Source organism: Adiantum capillus-veneris, chromosome 29 (assembly GCF_014529385.1).
Source record: "Adiantum capillus-veneris isolate H3 chromosome 29, ASM1452938v2, whole genome shotgun sequence".
NCBI lineage: Eukaryota > Viridiplantae > Streptophyta > Polypodiopsida > Polypodiales > Pteridaceae > Adiantum > Adiantum capillus-veneris.
The window spans coordinates 20766393-20787763 of NC_140959.1; the positions used below are offsets into that span (position 1 = coordinate 20766393).

The 21371-nt window shown below is 46.8% G+C and overlaps 1 protein-coding gene across 1 annotated transcript in view; it reads left to right on the top strand.

Annotated features, from left to right (window-relative positions):
- Nucleotides 1-19953, top strand: part of LOC147418867 (LYR family of Fe/S cluster biogenesis protein) — a 58503-nt gene extending 38550 nt beyond the window's left edge. Inside the window, exon 2 of the mRNA XM_086505318.1 lies at nucleotides 19574-19953. Within this exon, the coding sequence (XP_086361444.1) occupies nucleotides 19574-19765 (192 nt within the window). The 3' untranslated portion in view covers nucleotides 19766-19953. The remainder of the gene's footprint in view (nucleotides 1-19573) is intronic.
- Nucleotides 19954-21371: the final 1418 nt, after the last annotated feature.

Genomic DNA, 21371 nt, shown 5'->3' on the forward strand with positions numbered 1-21371 from the left:
CTCCTCATCCCCCCCCCCCGCCTTCTGCTCTCGTCCACTCCCCACCTCGCCCCCCTGCCTCTGTCGCCCCACCCCTCTTCTCTCCTCCTCCGCCCCCCCCAGCTCCTTCTCCCCCTCCTCCTGCTTCAGTACCACAGTCGACTCAGGAGACTAGTCCCTCGCCGCCGACGGCTAGGAGATCTCTTGGCAGCGCTTTTGCCACGAGTCGCCTAGCGAGAGAGGGTCAGCCTTTCTTGCGGCCCCCTCTGCAGATTCAGACATCTTCCCTTGCAGCTATCCCTTGGGGTCTGACGAGCATTGACCTCCGACGCCGTTGGGATTTCTTCGATTACGGGTTCACTCGCTTTCTCGGCGATTCCGCAGCAGACCACGAGGCAGCCTGCTTCAGGGTCCATTCTTTGTTCCTCACCGCTAGGGGGACAGAGGCCTTGGACTCAGCAGTTGGTTTCTCTTTCCCCCTCTGTGGTAGGACCGAGATAGAGTGGTCCCTCGACTCAGTGGTGGGATGGTTGCATACACAGGTTCTTGAGTTCTCTCACCACATGGGAGAACTTGGAGTTACAGATTTGCTGCAGACTTTGTGGCCACTGGCCAAGTTTGCGGTGACACCCCCAGATTCAGCAGGATGTAGGCACATTGTGGTGTACTTTTTTGCTGATACGCAGTGTTTGCCTTGCTATGTATACATTCATGAGGACTCCTGGACAGAGGAGGTTGTTTTACGCACGGCTCGCTCTGCTTGGGCTTGGGCCAGACACTCATTGCAGTCTCGCCTATCTAGAGGACGCTCGGATGCGGATTACTCCCCATCCAAGCCATCCTCGAAGATAGCCCGTCTTGCTGCTGCGGCAGCATCTGTTCTCTCTCGTTCCCCATGAGGATCGTCTCGTGGAACGTACAGGGACTAGGTGGGCCCCAGTTTCAGTGACAGCGGGGCCGATTGCGTCAGGAGCTTCAGCGTTGCCTTGTGGGAGGAGAGATTGATCTCCTTATGCTTCAGGAGCACCATTTGTGTGAGAGCCGCATTCGGCGATGTGGTCAGATTTTGCGTGGACGTTATGATACCTTTTGGTCAGCTGCTTATGGACCTGGAGGCATCCAAGGAGGGGTATGTATGACTATTGCGGACTCATTGCAGTAGGCCATTGTGGGCAGAGGGATTATTGTGCCAGGCAGGGCTCAGTGGATCACTATGCAGGTTCAGGGTTGCCTTGTGGGCTTCCTGAACATCTATGCGCCCAATGTGGCGACTGCTCGTGCAGAGTTTTGGTCACAGATTGTTGAGTCCTTACCACAGGTTGACCATTGGTGTGTAGGAGGGGACTTGAACATGTTGGAGGACCCTTCTGACAGGATCGGAGGCAGCCATGCTACTGTGCATGGAGTCGAGTTAGCTGCTTGGGAGAGGTTGTGTATGACTTTGAGGGTCTCGGATACATGGCAGCAATCTGGCTTTGTGAGGCCTCCAGAGAGTCTTGCCTTCTCTAGATCGAACCGCAAAGTGGGAGGAGTGAATCTATCGCGGATAGATCGCTTCTACACTAGTGACCACTTCAGTGACCTGGGGGGATCCGTGGGCATCCTGGCAGGGACTTCCTTCTCGGACCATGCACCAGTGATCCTCACAGTGGCAGACAGGCAGAGGGGTGGGAGCACGATGCTTCGCATCCCAGAGCGGGTCTTGTTGGACTCAGCACTTAGAGAGAGGGTAGAGGCTCTCTGGACAGAGGGCATGGACAGCCAGGCTCTACCTGCAGACAGAGTGGCCTTAGGCCTAGCTCAGCTTAGCCACTTTTTTCTCCAGGAGTCTCTGGCTCGACGGGCTGCAGCGAGAGAGGAGGAGTAGCGTCTCAGACGAGGCATTTCTTCACTACAGAGGATGCAGGAGCAGCATCCAGACAGTCCATGGTTGGAGGAGCAGTTACAACAGGCTCAACAGGAGCTTGCTTGCACAGAGGAGAGGCGTCATGAGTTTGCCTTTCACCAACAGGCATCTCAGTGGACTCAGGCGGGTGACAGAGTTACAAGTGCCTTTTTTGAGACTGTGGGACCTCGGCACTCACATGCCAAGGTCAATCAGTTGAGGAGACCCGATGGGTCAGTTGCTTGTGAGCCCGAGGATATGCGTACAGTTGCTACTGACTTTTACCGTGAGTTACTGTCGGCTGAGCCCCAGTCAGAGCGACAGGATGCATGCAGGGAGCAGGTTTGGGCACAGATGCCTTGTCTTGTTACTGAGGAGATGCGCCAGAGGCTAGAGATGCCTCTTTAGCTTGAGGAGCTGCACACGGCTCTTAGGGCCCTCCCTCGTGGTAGCTGTTCCGGTGAGGATGGGCTGACTCCCAGCTTCTTCTTGGAGTACTGGACCTGCTTGGCCCAGATCTTTGTAGTGCCTTTCAGTACATTCTGCACACAGGAGTGATGCCAGATAGCATGAGTGAGGGCCTGATTTACCTTATTCCAAAGGAGGGTGGCTCCTTGGATGAGATTCGACAGTGGCGCCCCATCACCATCCTCAACTCAGCCTACAAAATTCTTGCCAAGGCTCTGAGTTTGAGGATTCAGCCACTTTTGGAGAGCCTTATTCATGGGACTCAGACAGGTTTTGTCAAGGAACGCAGTATCCTTGACAACATCTTCACTTTTTGGGAGGCTTCTGCCCTTGCACGGCTCCGTGGGGAGGACCTTGTGATTCTTCTTCTCGATTTTGAGAAGGCATACGACAGAGTTGACTGGGACTTTCTAGAGGGCACGCTACGCAGGATGGGCTTCTCAGATGCTTGGATCAGAGGGGTGTCAGCTTTGTACAGACAGGCTCACAGTCAGGTGCTTTTGGCAGGAGGTAGAGGTGAGCGCTTCATGCTCACACGATTGGTCAGACAGGGTTGTCCTCTTGCCCCTTTTCTCTTTCTGTTCTATGCGGAGGCGATGAGCAGATTTTTGGTGTCACAGCAGGTTGGTCTGAGAGGCTTAGCACTCCCTATACGGGGAGATGAGCTTCTGGACGCTGAGTTTGCCGACGACTCAGCCTTGTACTTAGAGGGCAAGGAGGCCAATCTACACAGATGTGAGCAGGCTTTGGAGACCTTCTGTTGTGCATCGGGCGCATTGATCAACTGGAGAAAGACAATGGCTTTCTCGGTTGGCAGTGCTCCTGTGCCAGATTGGATGCCAGGAGAGGGTTTCAGGTGGATTCCTCCAGGGACTGCAGTTCGGTACTTGGGTTGTCAGGTTGGTTTGGACTTGTCTCCCGAGCAACAGATTGCTCCTCTTCTCTTGTCCATCAGGAGAAAGGTGTTACATTGGAGCTCAGCACGACTTTCGCTGGCTGGTAGAGTAGTAGTTGCCAACCAAGTGTTGTTGGCAACTATGTGGTACATCACTTCTTGCTGGATCTTCTCGAGTTCTTGTATCAGCCAGGTAGAGAGGCTGATCAGGAACTTCCTTTGGTCAGGTCGCGATACTCAGATTGCCCGAGCCAAGGTGGCTTGGTCGGTCATCACACTTCCTTGTTCTCAGGGAGGGCTTGGGATCATTGATCCTGTACAGCAGAGCAGAGCCCTTCTTGGGAAGTTTGTCGTCAGAGGATTTCTTCCAGGCGAGGAGCCCTGGAAGGAATTCTTGTTGCAGAGGCTTCGTGCCAGGGTGCCTCAGTCAGGAGGCCCTTGGCAACCCTCGACCAGATGGATCTTTACAGAGTTGTGCCGAGTTGGTTTGAGCAGGAGACTGGAGGACAGATTTGCTATGAGTTTGCTTCGATCTTGGGAGCTCTTACGGCGTGGCCTAGAGCAGAGACAGCCGACGTGCACGGAGGAGCGCCTACGGCAGCCCCTCGTCTGGAACCCCATGGTTAGCACTCAGAGAGGCCACTTGGTTGGGAGTCGGCCTCATGTTTCTTGGGGTCCCATGGCGGCAGGTCCAACGCGTTCTCTAGGTGACTGGCTAGAGTTCACAGGTTTGTCAGAGGAGGTGCAGGCTGTCCAGCTACAGGGCATGAGAGGGGTGCAGAGCATGTGTCAGGACATCTCAGAGTCAGTTCCAGCTGAGTGGCTCACGCCTCTCGAGCCAGTAGCACCCTAGTGGATGGGAGCCTTCACACAACTGGAGGTTCTCATTTCAGTCAGGGCTTGCTCAGAGACTGTCCCAGCCCTGTTCTTCGAGCTTCAGGGTGGGGGACGATTATAGCGAGTTGGAGTAGAGGCCCCGCAGGTAGCAGAGTGCTGTTTCCAGAGGATCCGAGTTGTGGGCATCTGTGAGAGGACTTGCGTCATAGACCTTGACCCAGCAGCTCTTGAGACTGGACACTGGAGGCTATGGGCTTGGGAGTGTTGTCCACTGACACGAGTATAGTGGGATCATGGTGAGTGGCTATGGAGGGACCCCTTCTCTTCTGCAGACCGCCCAGGAGTCCCCTTCTTTCAGTACACTGTTCGGCTTGGACGCCATATACTTGCAACACAGAGAGAGGCTCGCCTCGCTGCAGCACGTCATTGGCAGGAGGAGGGCCTCACAGTCGAGTTCTTGGCAGCTTTTTGGCAGAGGCTGTGGGACTCCAGACAGCCGAGGCGCGTCACTTTGTTCCAGTGGCTGGTTGCACACAGAGCCACAGCAGTAGGGAGCTGGCTTGTGCATAGTGGTCTCTCGGCCGCATGTGCAGCCTATGACCAGTTGGTGGAGAGTCAGCGTCACTGTCTGTGGGACTGTCCCTCAGCCCAGCAAGTGTGGCTACGTGTTCTTCGGCTGATGCCTGCCCTCTCCACGGCTCGACTGTACACTTGGGGGGCAACGGCTTGGTCCACCCTCACGGGCCCAGCACTTCAGTTTGAGCTATCTTCCACCAGCAGGATGATAGTGATACAGGGGGGGCGACCTACACTCCAACCTGCTACAGAGCTTACTCCACAGGAGTGGTGCAGTGAGAGAGAGGAGTGTTGGGAGCTCATCAGCGGCCTAGCTCTCTGGTTCATCCGGCAGGCCCGCTGTTTCCGCATCTTTGAGGCTCGTCCTGTGCCACCAGCAGAGACTGTTCGTGACTTTTAGCTAGAGCTGATCCATACTCTCAGAGGACAGCTTGAGGGACTACAGGGCAGCTCCGACCGCATGCGGGAGCGCCGCGAGGCTTTTCTTCGACTCTGGCGCCTTGGGCCTTTCTACACCATAGTCCAGGGGGTGCTCCGATGGCACTACTGTCCACCTGTGTGGCTCTTCCCTCCTCCCATCTCTTGATTTAGCCTCATTGTATATATGCTGTTTTTTCATTGGGAGAGTCTCCCCATCATGCTTGTTGTAGCCCTCTCTCGCAGAGGTGGATGTAGCCCTATGGGCAGCTTTCATTAACTAATAGAAGGATCTATTTCTCGGAAAAAAAAAGAGAGGCATTACCATATGTGCAAAGGAGGAAGAGAGATGCGAGAGAAAATCATCGCGCTGCATGAGACAAGGGAGAAGGCAAGCTTTCCATTAAAGCTGTGATCTAGCATTGTTCAAAAATAAGGCCCCAATCTCAAATTGTTACAAACTTATACATCCCAAGTCAAGAATCCTACATGACATACGAGAGAATCACTTAAAATACTTCACAACTTTAAAATTTTGAGTCGACACGGCCCGACGTAGTTCCGTGCCCAGAGGTAGTGGCCCCAAAAGCTGGCGCCCCTTTCGGTATTTATTTTTATATTAATGCTTGAGCAAAGTACAACACCAGAGGGGTCCTCTGCATCCAGATGCTTTGAAGAGTGAGGCCACTAAGGGTCTATTTATTCTTACAAGGGATGTCCCAAAAGTGGTTAACTCAAAAGCAATTAGTCCTAAAAGCATCAGGTCCCAAAAATTGTCAGAAAAGCAATCAACGCAGATTTTGGAATTCCATACAGTTGGCCACGTCAGCAGCAGCTGTCAGCGCAGATTGCGAAAATCCGTACGGTCTTCCACGTCAGCCTGCTAGCGAATATTCCGAAAATCCGTACCATCTGTTGTCACGTCACCACCCCTTTGTCTCGTGATAGCACCCCTCTGTCTGGGCAATACTGTTGTCATTTTGTGACATACCTCTGTCCGGGCAATACCGTCGTCATTTTGTGACATACCCCCCTCTTGAAAGAATTCTAATCGCCCTTGATTACGCCTGCAAAACGGACAGAGGCCATAAACCATTTTAGCAGACACTGAAACCGGCCTGTTCAATCCAAAAAGGGCGGTAGACTTTACTTCAAACCTTGATTTAGCTTTCACCCATTATTAGTCGTCTATTATACCTGCGCTATAGTGACACAAGAGAGGGGAATGGGATACAGATGCTAGAATGCACCTGTATGAGAAGACCAACACCAAATTGGCCCCTAACTTAGGCGCCCCTTTCGGTATTTCTTTATTGTTCAAAAGAGGGAATAAATGTTGTGGATCCCTACAAGCTGCCCCGCACAAACTTGGCTGAATTTCAACTGTTCCGGCCTGATTTCGGCAGCATAACTATACTAGGACCCTTCACAGTCAGTATTCCCACGCATTGACTGACTTTCCCGATGCACACGGGCACTTTGCAAAACCTAGCGAGAATCTGCAGCACGCTGAATTCTCTGTTTTCAGCCCTGAAAATGCGCCAGATCGCCTGTACAGCGGTCCCCTTGCGTCCCCGAACCTCCTGGGGGTATTAGGGTCCGTTTAGGGCCAAAACCCTAAACCTGCAAAAATACACAGCAGGCTGTAATTCACTGTTTCGGGCTCCGTTTCGCGTGCCGGTCGCATCCGTAGCAAGTCCTCGAGCTCCCGCACCTGTAGGGCTACTTGCCCTTTGAATCGGACGAGATTTCTGGCGTGAAACCTCTCCGAATTCACCTGTACCTGCGGGGGGATTAGCCGCTAGCTAATCCAATACCTGTGCAAGAGGCTCTTGCCTCGGCAATCGCGCATGAACCCACACAACTGTACATTGGTCAAATGAAGAGCCCACTAGAGGGGCATAACATACTGCCAAAGGGGAGAGAGAGGGCATTGCGTATCGTGCAGGGCATCACTCCTGGCACCGCACTGTGCATAAGAGGGAAAGCAAGCACTCCATAGCTCTTAACCTGTGACAAATTCTGAAAATGAGCCTCTCCCAGCTTAAAATTCAGCGCCACTTCCTTCTTGCATTGGAAACTGCACCAAAATGTGCCACTTGGCACATTTACAAGCATTTTCCCGTTTCGGGGTTGCCGCCTAAAAATCTCCCAACCGGTTGCCGAGCTGACTTCACGGCAGAGTAAGAAAATGTTCCCCTTGTCATTCCGGAGGTAATGACGCCAACACATTTTCAGGTCCCAAAATAGCAGTTCCCTAAATTTTAGGAGATGCTGCCATTGTATCTTTCTAGGTCATCCGACCCTCTTTGTACACTGCGGCCACATCCAGAACTGAAATGTAGCCTCTGTAGCAAAGGATTCCACTTTGGCTAGTCAATGACCCCACTTTGGCTAACCATAGTCTTTGTCCAACCTTAGTGCTCTCTTGCCCTCAGGTCTGGACTCCCTCTGGACAGTTCCACACTAGCTATGCAATGCAGGGCAGTTAGATTTCCCGAGGGGTGTTTCCAAAAATTGAAAGTAAATAGATAATAAGAAAGAAATCAACAAAAAGGATAGATAGTAGTCACACGTTGGTGACACACCCCCCTCTTGAAATCTCAAACGTCCTCGTTTGCATCTATGTCGTTCATGCTCGTAGTCAACACTGATGTATTCAACACCTGTCGACACATGTACGACACATACATGCTCATTGTCAACCCTCGTGTATTCAACACCTCGTCGACTCATGTATTGCTTGCGTGTGAACCCTGTCCCAATGACATAGTGGTAGCTTCGCACTGTGCCATTGCTTTGAGTCACTAACTTTCCAATGACAAAATGGTAGCTGCACATTTTGCCACTGTCTTATAGTACACGCTGGATCCCGTAACACTTTCAAGCATACCCAAATCGACAGTTTAAGAATGCAGTTACACATGTACTCTTTAATAGAACCAATCACTGTATCCTTGACAAACTGACAAGAAATACTCACTTCTATAGCACTAACCAAACTTTTGGACATTCCATAAGAGCAATTGCCAAACTGACAATCTGTACAGCTCTAACATTCATGTAACAGGTATTTCATTTGAGCTCGCTTTAAATACCATGTACATCATTTGTTTCAGAAGCCATTGTCACACTGACAATCCATGTAGCTCTGAAACTCATGGGGTCAAGGTAGGTTGCAAATCGAAGGCTTCAAGGTAAAGTGATAACACAGTTGGTGATTCTGCAAGTTCACCTTCTTCCATCCACTTAGCATCCATTGGTGGATAGTTTCTGAACTTTACTAAGTAACGCCTAGCAACCTTGCCTTTCACTTTCCTTTCTTTGTGTGCCAAAATCTGTTCAGGGACCAAGATCTCGTCAAGTTTTCGACTTCCGGCTGATCTTCAGCTGGCATATCTTCTGGCACATCACCCACATAGGGTCTGAGAAGACTCACATGAAACGCATTGTGAATCTTCCAACTGTCAGGCAATTTCAGCCTATATGCAACATCACTGATTATGTCGCATACTTGAAAAGGCCCATAGTAACGCATGCTGAGCTTTGGAAACAGTCTTTCCTTGCCCTTCATCTTTTTTAACCTTGCCTTTTCAAAGCGTAAAAGCACCCAATCACCAAGTGAATATACCACTTCACGACGGTGACAATCAGCTGCTTTCTTTTGCTTTGCCTGAGTCTTTTCCAAGGCCACTTTGACCTTCTTGTGCATTTCATCCATGTCCTGAACATACTTATCTGCTTCAAATATCTTGTCCTTTGTATGCAATATGGGAGGAACTTTCTTGCCACCTTCAACTATCTCAAAAGGTGCCTTGCTAGTTGATGAATGCACTGTATTATTGTATGCATACTCCACCAATGGCAAATACTGCTCCCACTTTCCTTTATGCTCTGACACATAACACTTCAGCAGATCTAGGACAGTAGAATTTGCCTCTTCTGACTGCCCATGTGTTTGAGGATGAAATACCGAAGAGAATTTGAGCGTTGTGCCCATATTCTCTAACAAGCCTCTCCAGAACAAACTTGTCATGCGTGGATCACGGTCGCTAACAATCAACTGTGGCATGCCATGATACTTGAAAATATTGCTCATAAACAAGCGTGCCATCTGATCTGGTTTTATCTTCTTCCTGACAGGAATAAAATGAGCTTGCTTGCTAAATCTGCAAATAATGGTCCAAATACCATCGTTTCCTGTCTGTGTTCTCGGAAGATCAAAGATAAAATCCATAGCAATACTTTCCCATGGTTTATCTGGAATAGGTAGTGGCTGCAATAATCCTGGTGCCTTTTGCCTGTCAAACTTGACCTTCTGGCAAATCAGGCATTCTCGCACAAAGGCATCCACATCCCTTCTCAATGTAGGCTAATAGAAGAATGTCTCAACCGCTTTAACTATAGCATCGATACCACGATGCCCTGCATACGGTGGGACATGACTCTCTTCCATAACTTTGCGTCACAATGGCTTTGTGACACACAATTTTCCATGCATCATCATGAACCCGTCTTTAAGAAGATAGTGTTCATGACGTTGTCCATCCATTAGTTGCTCGAAGACCCTTGCAAAATCTTCATCATTTGCATATTGTTCTCTCATATCATCAAGTTCATGATGATAAGGAATCGACACAGCTGAAATTTGTGGCTTCCTTGACAAGGCATCAGCCACAACGTTCTTCTTGCCTTCCACATGCACAATCTGAAAATGGAACATGGACAAAATATTTGCCCATCGCATATGCTTCTCAGATAACTTTGTTTGTGTCAAGAAGTATCGCAAGGTCTGATGGTCCGTTTGGACAACGAAATCTGCACCGAGTAGGTAGTGTTTCCAACTTAAGAGCGCATGAATCACAGCCAGTAACTCTTTCTCATAGACTTGCATGGTCATCTCTGGCCCTTGCAAAATTATGCTCTCATAGGCTACTACCCTGCCATCTTGCATTAGCACTGCACCAATGCTACTACCACAGGCGTCACACTGGACCACAAATGACTTCCTAAGATCTGGCAACACAATGACTGGATCCGAAGTCATCTTTTCCTTTAAGAGATTAAAAGCTGAAATCTCTTTCTGTGTCCATCTAAAGGTGAGTGCCTTCTTTTGAAGAGCATGTAAAGGTGAAGCAATCTCAGCGAAATTTCGGATAAACCTTCTGTAATAGGAGCATAGTCCCAAGAAGCTTCGGACATCATGCACCGTCTTCAAATTTGGCCATGACTTGATCGCTTCAACTTTTGCAGGATCCATTCTGACACCATCCTTTGAGACAATGTGTCCCAGAAAGTGAATCTCTTCCAGAAAAAACTCACTTTTCTTTGCATTGATGAGCAACCTATGACTGCGTAGCTCTTTGAACACAATGGCCAAGTGATGCCTATGCTCCTCTTCATTCTTTGAGTAGACTATCATGTCATCAAAGAATGTACCAACAAACTGCTGGTGTGGACGGAAAATTCTGTCCATCATCCTATTGAACGTAGCAGGAGCATTTGTGAGACCAAAGGGCATCACTAAAAATTCGTTAAGGCCAAACGTTGTTCTAAAAGCAGTCTTGTGCACATCCTCTGATCTAATGCGGATCTGATGGTACCCACTCTTTAGATCTATCCTGCTAAACATAGCTGCTCCTTCTAATTTGTCCATAATATCATCAATTCTAGGTATAGGGAACCTATTCTTGATGGTATTCTTGTTCAGTGCACGGTAGTCGATGCACATACGCCATGAGCCATCCTTTTTCTGCACCAACAACACTGGAGAGCAGAATGGAGATGAACTGGGCTGAATCAGCCCCTTTTCTAACAACTCCTGTACTTGGCCCATTATCTCTTTCTGTTGAGCCGCACTAACCCTGTACGGAGGCTTATTTGGTGGGCTACTGCCTGGCACCAAATCTATCGCATGGTCCTCGGGTCTCTCTGGCGGTAATTGAGACGGTAATGAATCGGAAAAGCAGTCACTATATTGTTGTAAAAACATTGACCTTTCTTTATCTAGCACAGATAAATTTGATTCGTCACAATCTGACACTTCACGTGCAAAAACCAAGTACGCAGAAAGATGCTTTTTCATTACAGAAGTAATAGCAAAAGCTGATACAGTGGGAATAGACTCCCCTTTAAGCTTTACATCCAGAATGTGAGTCTTTCCCCTGCTCTGTACAGTGATCTTTTTGTTGTAGGCATCCATGATTCCCTGTACACGAAACAACCAAGGAATACCTAACAACACATCACATCCGTCCAGTGGCATGATGTAAAATTCTTCAGCATCTACATAGGACTGGATATGTAGGCGCAATTTTCCAATGATGGGTGTCACAGCCTCTGTATGGCTAGGACATGCCAAACCTGCCTCTGCTGTATACCCCATCTCTTCAGGTCTGATTCCCAACTTTGAAGCCAATTCTGGGGAAATAAAGTTGACTTTGGCACCTCGATCAAAGAAGATAAGCATTGTTTGATCCCTGACCTTTCCCCATGCTCTGCAAAGCTCACTTGCATCTGAATTTGGCTTGTCGCCCACCATATCTGGCACTAGACCAGCCATGGGCTTCTTTCCTTTCCTGTCCTCCTTGTCTTCAGAATCAGCTGGCCTTTTCTTTGTAGGACAGTTGTAAGGAATGTGGCCAGGCTGCTCACATATAAAGCATTTGTTCTCTGTCCTCAGGACCTTCTTTTGCTCTTCTGACTTGCGAGGAAAACGTCTTTTCCATTTCTTTGCTGGTCCCTTTTCTGATTCAGCCGTAGCTTTATTTTTCCCTGTGTTGGCTGACTCCTGAGTCCCTTTAGGAGCCTCATTGGGAACGTGCTTCTTGGCTGAATTTTTCTTGCCTGATCCTGCCTTGACGCCAGTGTTAAATTCACAATCTTCTCCCTTGAGCAAACCATTGCCAGTGTTTGCTACCTCGATGAGCTGCGTCAAAGTAGTGACTTTTGTACTGGAAGTAGAGCTTTCCAAAACTTCCGATTGTAATCATCCAGATTTCTGCAAGTGGCAGCATTAAGCTGGTGCCATTCTGTCATGACATCTGCTTCAAAGTCATCAGATAACCATGCTGCTGCAAAAATCTGCTTAAAGTAAATCCATGTGGACGGAGCTTGCCCTTGAAGCAATAAAGTTGTCCACCATTGTTCCGCATTCCCTGTCAAGAAAGTGGCTGCCTTGCGGACCTTTGAAGCCTCTGTAAAGTTTCCCCTTGCATAGGCCTTGTCAAACTGCTGGAGGAATGAGAGAGCCTTCTTCCTGTCATCAAACCCTGTAAAGGTCGTGAAAGACACACCTTTGCCACCTTCTTTGTATGGAGTTCGCCTCTCCAGCGGCGTTAAATTGTCATATGGAAGTGACTGAAACATGGGAACACTATTAGGGTTCATCTGTGTTCCTTGGCCGCTATTAACTTGACTTGGAAAGGCCATATTTGGCTGCTGATTTGTAATTCCAGCCATACCAAAATTTGCCTGTGGCATCCCAAATTGGCCCCGAGGGCTCTGAAACCCTGGTAGCATGCCCATGACACCATACATGGGGTTAGGCATCATCGTTTGAGCACTCCCGAACACTGTTCCTGGCGTGTAAAACTGATTTCCAGGTGCATGACCAGCCATGCTCTGGAATACCGATCCACCTCCAAAATAGCCAGGGTGAACTGAAGGTGGTGGGAAGACCTGTTGCATAGCCTGTAGGTTGCTTCCCTGCCCATTAGAACCAGACGGAACAGGAGGTTGCAGAAAGGCTAAAAACCTCGGATTCTGCATTACTTGTGTGAACATAGCCACAGCAGTAGCCAACTGGGTCCTGAATATCTCGTCATCTGTCTGTGGTGGTCTTGAGGACTCACCCACTTCATGTGTTTGTTGACCCTGTGAAGAGGAAACCTCTTCAGTCACATCATCTGGTCTGTCAGCCATAATTGCAATTCCCTGTGTCTGGTCTATGATCCCCTATGTCTTCAAGCCCAAAACTGACCAAGGCTCACTTCTATGGGAAAAAGTGATTTAATTCCGTCGATGGAACCATGAAACCGGCCTGTTCAATCCAAAAAGGGCGGTAGACTTTACTTCAAACCTTGATTTAGCTTTCACCCATTATTAGTCGTCTATTATACCTGCGCTATAGTGACACAAGAGAGGGGAATGGGATTTTCTTTATTGTTCAAAAGAGGGAATAAATGTGACATACCTCTGTCCGGGCAATACCGTCGTCATTTTGTGACATACCCCCCTCTTGAAAGAATTCTAATCGCCCTTGATTACGCCTGCAAAACGGACAGAGGCCATAAACCATTTTAGCAGACACTGAAACCGGCCTGTTCAATCCAAAAAGGGCGGTAGACTTTACTTCAAACCTTGATTTAGCTTTCACCCATTATTAGTCGTCTATTATACCTGCGCTATAGTGACACAAGAGAGGGGAATGGGATACAGATGCTAGAATGCACCTGTATGAGAAGACCAACACCAAATTGGCCCCTAACTTAGGCGCCCCTTTCGGTATTTCTTTATTGTTCAAAAGAGGGAATAAATGTTGTGGATCCCTACAAGCTGCCCCGCACAAACTTGGCTGAATTTCAACTGTTCCGGCCTGATTTCGGCAGCATAACTATACTAGGACCCTTCACAGTCAGTATTCCCACGCATTGACTGACTTTCCCGATGCACACGGGCACTTTGCAAAACCTAGCGAGAATCTGCAGCACGCTGAATTCTCTGTTTTCAGCCCTGAAAATGCGCCAGATCGCCTGTACAGCGGTCCCCTTGCGTCCCCGAACCTCCTGGGGGTATTAGGGTCCGTTTAGGGCCAAAACCCTAAACCTGCAAAAATACACAGCAGGCTGTAATTCACTGTTTCGGGCTCCGTTTCGCGTGCCGGTCGCATCCGTAGCAAGTCCTCGAGCTCCCGCACCTGTAGGGCTACTTGCCCTTTGAATCGGACGAGATTTCTGGCGTGAAACCTCTCCGAATTCACCTGTACCTGCGGGGGGATTAGCCGCTAGCTAATCCAGTACCTGTGCAAGAGGCTCTTGCCTCGGCAATCGCGCATGAACCCACACAACTGTACATTGGTCAAATGAAGAGCCCACTAGAGGGGCATAACATACTGCCAAAGGGGAGAGAGAGGGCAGTGCGTAGCGTGCAGGGCATCACTCCTAGCACCACACTGTGCATAAGAGGGAAAGCAAGCACTCCATAGCTCTTAACCTGTGACAAATTCTGAAAGTGAGCCTCTCCCAGCTTAAAATTCAGCGCCACTTCCTTCTTGCATTGGAAACTGCACCAGAATGTGCCACTTGGCACATTTACAAGCATTTTCCCGTTTCGGGGTTGCCGCCTAAAAATCTCCCAACCGGTTGCCGAGCTGACTTCACGGCAGAGTAAGAAAATGTTCCCCTTGTCATTCCGGAGGTAATGACGCCAACACATTTTCAGGCCAACACATTTTCACATTTTCAGGTCCCAAAATAGCAGTTCCCTAAATTTTAGGAGATGCTGCCATTGTATCTTTCTAGGTCATCCGACCCTCTTTGTACACTGCGGCCACATCCAGAACTGAAATGTAGCCTCTGTACCAAAGGATTCCACTTTGGCTAGTCAATGACCCCACTTTGGCTAACCATAGTCCTTGTCCAACCTTAGTGCTCTCTTGCCCTCAGGCCTGAACTCCCTCTGGACAGTTCGACACTAGCTATGCAATGCAGGGCAGTTAGATTTCCCGAGGGGTGTTTCCAAAAAGTGAAAGTAAATAGATAATAAGAAAGAAATCAACAAAAAGGATAGATAGTAGTCACACGCTGGTGACAGACACTGACTCTAAGTACCGACGCACTAGACGACACAAATCACATTCAGGTCATATCACATTGAATCCATTCTAATCTAGTACCATGATTCCTCGCAACGGATTTAGTAATCGCATCTAGATCTGCACCGGACCTCATTGATGTCCGATTAACTAATCCCATATTGTAATCATGTCCATAGATTTCTCGAGACCGAAATGTTGCAGTCATTTCGTCAATCATTCCATCTGCACTCAAGCACAGTCATGTGCGAGTAATCATTTCCGGGAATTCCAATCCATCAATGAGACACTGAGTTCATACTGAACAGAGTGTTTCAATCATTCAGTCCTAGCTGTGTGGCCATCTCATCCCGCGGGAACTCTTGATGCGCTCACGACAGTTCCATTCAATCATTCATCATGATTCAAAATTCATGATTGTTATCGTTATCGGGTCCATTCTGAAGCTATCATTGCTCCGAAATCATCATCATGGCATTCTCGATCCTATTATGTGTTCACAAATAGCAGGATCTTCCATAAAACATTAGTTTCATCAAAATCATCTTCAAAAGGTCCTACTTTATTCATCCATAAATTCACAAACCAAAATAATGCGAGTTCATCCGTAATTTTCTATCTAATATCTGTTCTGGAACGAGTATCTCCTCGCCGAGTTCTATTTTCAATATGTCAGTCATTCTCATTCTTGTGTCTTTTTGGGGCACCGTGCAGAGATATGTCCTTGTTTTCCACATTCAAAACACTTTCTTGCTTGGAAATATTCGTCTTTCTGTTCTTCTGTCAATCGAGATCGTGTATCTCTCTGTCGTCTGCTTTTGTTATGACTTGTTGAAGGTTCATCTGGTGGATAAGTCAAGTTACCCGAATGCAGAGCAAATCCCTGCTTAGCATGTCCCATTAATTGTTGTATGGACTCGGACTTCTCCTCAAGGCAGTAATCTCGGATCTCTTTGGAAGTTCACAACAAAATCGCTCGATTTGTTGCTTGAAACTGATTTTCTTAAAGGATGAAGCAAGTAGGAAAACATTCCAAAATCTCTCACAACAAGTATCCAAGGGTTCTGCCTTGACCATCCGAAGATGATTCCAGTCAGTAATCACGTCCCGTTCGTATTTTTGAGTGAGCCACGAAGAAATAAAGAGTCTCTTAAACTCCTTCGTCGGTGCTTCTTTCTTAACAAAAGAGTGGACCACCATGTTCGTGCATTACCTTTCAAAAAGGATGTTGTCCGTCTAATCTTGGAGGGCCATGTATAACGGCCTCCAAAAAATGCTATGTCAAATTGTTGGATAAAGGCTAAAGCCTTGGGAGCATCTTGAAACCTTGAAACGAATTCAAACTTTACTGCTCGTCCACCCTCTTTGAATTCCTTGGTCTTTTTCCCTTGTCTTCGAGAAAGTCATATTGGTTGGCTCTGTAAAAGTGCTTCCTTTTTTAGTAAAACGTATGCTCATCGGAGTCCGAACCCTAAGAAGAGGATGAATCTTCATTAGAACTGTCAGAAAAGTGTGGGGATCCGCTTTTCTTGGCCTTCTTCTTTATCTTTCCCAATCTGTGGTTCTTTCCTCGTTTCTTGTCCTCGTAACTCGAGTGAGAAGAAAATAAGCTGTTGGGGCTATCAATTTTAGGTGAGGACGAACTGGAGAATCCTTCGAAGCGTACATGTTTCTTTTGTTTCCTTGCATTCGCAGAAGAGGATTTTTGGCCCAAGTAACCAAGAAAGTCAGTTCCCTTGTTGCGTTTCTTCAGTTGCTTCTTCTTTGCCCCCAATAGTTGGTTGACTTGTCTTTCGACAACGTCCTTGAGTTCATCTCCAGTAAACATCTGTGGGACAGGAGGAGGGCCGACTTTATTGGGGAATCGATGGCTTTCTGCCAATGGGAATGCACCTCATCGATCGGGTGCCGGGTCAAAAATTTAGCATATTGAGGATCCTTTGCAAACTGAAGCATCTGCTTTGCACAATCATCAACCTGTAGTTGACGCTGCATCTCCATCAATTGATATCCCATAGGCAGAGGTGGCCCGTATTCTGGATCTGTTGATTTATTCGAATTTCCCATGCTGCCTCCCTTTTAGAAGTGTCAGGAGGGTTCGTTTGATTTTTGCGGGACTTGTCGTTTGAATCCATGTGTGTCGCGGTAAGAGGATCGGATTTCCCGTTAGAAAAGAAATCGGCCGTGCTCTGATACCATTGTTACAGACTCGGACACCCCAAGTCGAGAATCCGACACGACACACGAGAGAATCACTCAAAATAATTCACAACTTTAAAATTTGAGTCGACATGGCTTGGCGTAGTTCCGTGCCTAGAGGTAGTGGCCCCAAAAGCTGGCGCCCCTTTCGGTATTAATTTTTATATTAATGCTTAAGCAAAGTACAACACCCGAGGGGTCCTCTGCTTTGAGACTCTACGTCCAAATGCTCTGACGGGTGAGGCCCCTAAGGGTCTATTTATTCTTACAAGGGATGCCCCAAAAGCAGTTAACTCAAAAGCAATTTGTCCAAAAAGCATTTGGTCCCTAAAACTGCCGGAAAAGCAATCAATGCAGATTTCGGAATTCCATACAGTTGGAATCGTCAGCAGCTGTCAACGCAGACCGTGGAAATCTGTACTTTTTGCCACATCAGCGTGTCAGCGCATATTCCGGAAATCCTTACTATCTGCTGCCACATCAGCCTGTCGGCGTACTATTTGCTGCCACGTCATCACCCCTCTGTTTGGGCAATACTATCATCATTTTGTGACACAAATTGGGCGCCCCCCCTTGGATGAGACCTTCTAGAGTGAGTTTTGACCTGCAGATGTTATTTCATCTATAACATCTCTCTCTCTCTCTCTCTCTCTCTCTCTCTCTGAAGTGTCAGCAGTGCCCAACGTTGATTTGGGAGTGTGTGTGTGTGTGTGTGTAGCCTAGAGACTCTTCAAAGAAGCCGTGTGATGTAGCCTTATACACAACCTGAAGCTCTTTTAGAGCTCTACGCATCTGTAGTTTGTTCTTATGGTCATTCAACAAAAAATTTGTTGATGTATAGTGAAGTAGAGGGTATTGATTAACCAATCCGCTGCTGAATATTCATTAATCATGTACCGATCTTTTGCACCTTCTCTCTCTCTCCTTCTTTGAAGGCTATCCTTATCATGTAATCTAATGCCTTTGAGAGGGAGGCTTCTAATTTCTCAAATTGTGAAGTACTTCAGCCTTCATGGTTGGTATGTGATTACTCTACAGTTAATGTTTGATTATGCATGTAGTCCGCGACTCCTATGTTTCTTGTCTATAGTGCATTTCTTTTGTGCCAAAAGAGCATAACTTGCACAACTACTAAATTTTAACTATCACTAGTTAATTAAGTTTAGATCAATTTTGTTTCATCTGTATTAGAGAAGGGGCATTCCTTTCTTTAGGAAAAGAGGAGCGATCATGAAGTGGATCACGAAGGGGAGTCTAGTTGTAGCATAAGGGGTCTTGAGGACAAGGAATCTATTACCTTTTGAACAGCAACATTGCTTAATGCCCCGGGAGCAGTTGTCTTAGTAGTCGATTCTTTTGGGATCTACCTTTGGCTTAACCTCTATTGAGCGAGCAACTAGCCTGGAAGGATTCATTGAGCTAAGAAACGGTCAATGCTATAACCCTTTTTTGAAGCAATTTGGGATTATTTTCAAGGCTAAGAATCATTGTGAAGACTTGCAAATGACCTTGGCTACGTTGCGTTTCAAAGGCTAGGCCTTTCAGTGGTGGGTTTTAATGGGTAGCTTAAGGTACTTAAGTCTGCACATGGTATGCATTTAAATCGGCAAGCCTTCTGTGACAAAGCCAAAGCCTTGTGGACAAAGAGATGTGTTCTCTTTAGGGTAATTGTACCAGTCTAAGTGCACCTAACAAAACAGAGGTAAGTTTGGGGGAGATTTTGCTATTGAATGCAAATGTGACATCTAAAGACAAATTTGGATTTGTCTTTCAAGAAGCTTTTTCCAAGACCAATATTGATATTTTTTAGAAATTTGTGCAAGTTGGTAATTTTGAAAACCAACTCTAAAGAAGGCACTTTTGTTCCCAAAGAAAACGTAAGGTTCAACCAACCACCTTTTAGGATTTTACACTTTTATTGGAACAAGGGAGTGCTTAACAGTGGGCTTCACACGCACATCTCCTTCCTGACTCATCTACCCTATCCGGAGTTCTTTCTTGGTGTGTGGAGCTCTCTCTTGGCATGTGGAGGTGACGTCATGTCACTAGCCATTATTCTCTCCATCACAGTTTTTTGGCAGAGTTTTTTCTGTGTGTTGTTGAACAGTCAATCATCTTGTCCCAATAAGGACGACTTTCTTCGTTGTGGGCGATGTAAATATTTGTACTTGCTTTCCAAATAAAAATGACTTCAGCCATTTTCAAATTTGTAGTATGCTGGAATACCAAACTTTCTCTCCTTCCAGGCATCAAGGTTGCTTTCAGCAGGCAAGCACTCAAATTATGCAACCAACTTAGGAAGAATATTGTTTGTTAAAGATTCATCATAGGAACGGTTTGAAGGTATAAGAATGTCTGATTCTCTCATGGTGAATGGTGAAAATTAACATTAATGGATTGTAAGCAAATTTGCATTAGCATTCTATTTTTCTTGTAATTCTTGTACCGACTTAATGTTTATTATGTTTGGAGGATTTCACCTGTTTCATGTGCCTATATGTAGGTAATCGACATGCTTGTGTTCAAAGGACAGGAGGAGCTACATAATATTCTGTCACATTCAAAGCAACGGCATCATATTCTGTCCGAGTATATCGTGGGGCAAGAGGGCCTGGTACAACCTTTGAAATTGGGGATTGCAGACCATGGTGAATCAGATTTTCTCAAGAAGTTTTACATTAGCAACCGCACATAACTACGAACACGTTTATTCGTGCATGGAACATCATGCTCATGAAAAGCATGTTTACATAACAGATGAATGGCATGGACCTCTTTCACGGAGAGTGGTAAGGATGATTCAAAGCAAGTGCTTTGTGAGTGAATGTAGGACTTGACAGATTCCACAGTAAAATTTCAAATAATATTTTGTGATGCTAGCAATCTTGATTCTTGTTGTTTTGTGTGTGTGCATATGTACTTCGCAAGAAGGTGTCCATGTGTTTTCTTGGCAGTTTGAGTTCAAGATTATCCAAGCGGCATTGGAATTGTCTCTGGCTTGTGGGAGTGGTAAGGTATGAAGCATTTAGATGTATATTTCTTGTTCAGTATGGCCTACCCCCTCAATAGGTTGTAAACTTTCTGTTGGGAACAATTTCGTGGCACTGGAGGTTTCGGTGTAAATATGTACCTTCAGGTATGTTTTTGGCGAGAATTGACTCTTTTCAACGTGAATTTTACAAAGAAGTGTGCTACATTTCAATCAAGATACTTGTTGATCACATTTGGGATAGCTACCCTCGTAAGAGAGCTACCTATCGAGAGAGCTGGACGTTTTACTCATCATGACCGTCTCCATTGTCTTGATGATGTGGTAAAGAACTAGTTATATGAGTTCAATATTTGGAAGCTCGTTATGGAGGCTACCTTGGAGAGCATAATTGGCTGGAAATGTTGCCAAAGTCTTTTATTAATAGGAAGGATGCAAAGATTATGAAGCTTGGGAAGGCAAAGATAAAGAACCGGTAGGTCAATTGGACTGTTTGAATACAGAGACATTGTAATCACTTTCTTGCACTGGGGGGGAGGGGGAACAGAGACTACCTTTTGCAAAATTTGGGAAGACTTCCATTTCAAACAACTTGAATAATTGAATTGAAATAGAGCGAAACAGGGGGGGGGGGGGGGGGGGGGGGGGGGGGGGGGGGGGGGGGGGGGGGGGGGGGGGGAGAAGATGTTGGAAGAGGATGCCCCTATACACAATTGGTGGCCTTGAGCTGCCACTGTCAGCGACTCCATACATGTATTCCTTTATTAAATAAATCTATTCTCGTACAAGGATCGGAGGGTTGAAATTTGAGAATTGGTGCTCTGGCAATCACACCATGTTGATCTGCACGTGATGCCGAGAGGGTTGCTTTTATAGGCCTATGGACTCGCAACAATAGTAGGTCCCTAACAAGTAGGGCTCTCCAATAGACCCCCCCGCCCCCGCCCTTGGCCCCAATAGAGAGAAGAAGAGCGCTTTTTAAAATGAGTGAAAGGGTCACGGTGGCTTTTTAAAACAATAATAAAGTGATAAAATCAATAGGTTGAGTTTAATTGGAATCAGTGTCTGCTTCGCTTTGAGCTGGTTGAACATCGAGACTAGCCAATTGTAAACCATGGTAAAGGGAAGAAAACTAGTGAAATATGTGAGAAAAGAGTTCAAATTTTTTTGCTGGTATTTTCGGTTGTTTCTTTGCGAGGAGGAAACTTGGTAGACGGCTGCTTAATGAAAGAGACTTTTCCGAACACCAAATGGAATTAAGCTATAGAATGCAAGAAAAGTCGAGCCATGTGAGACTTTGAAATGAAAGGTG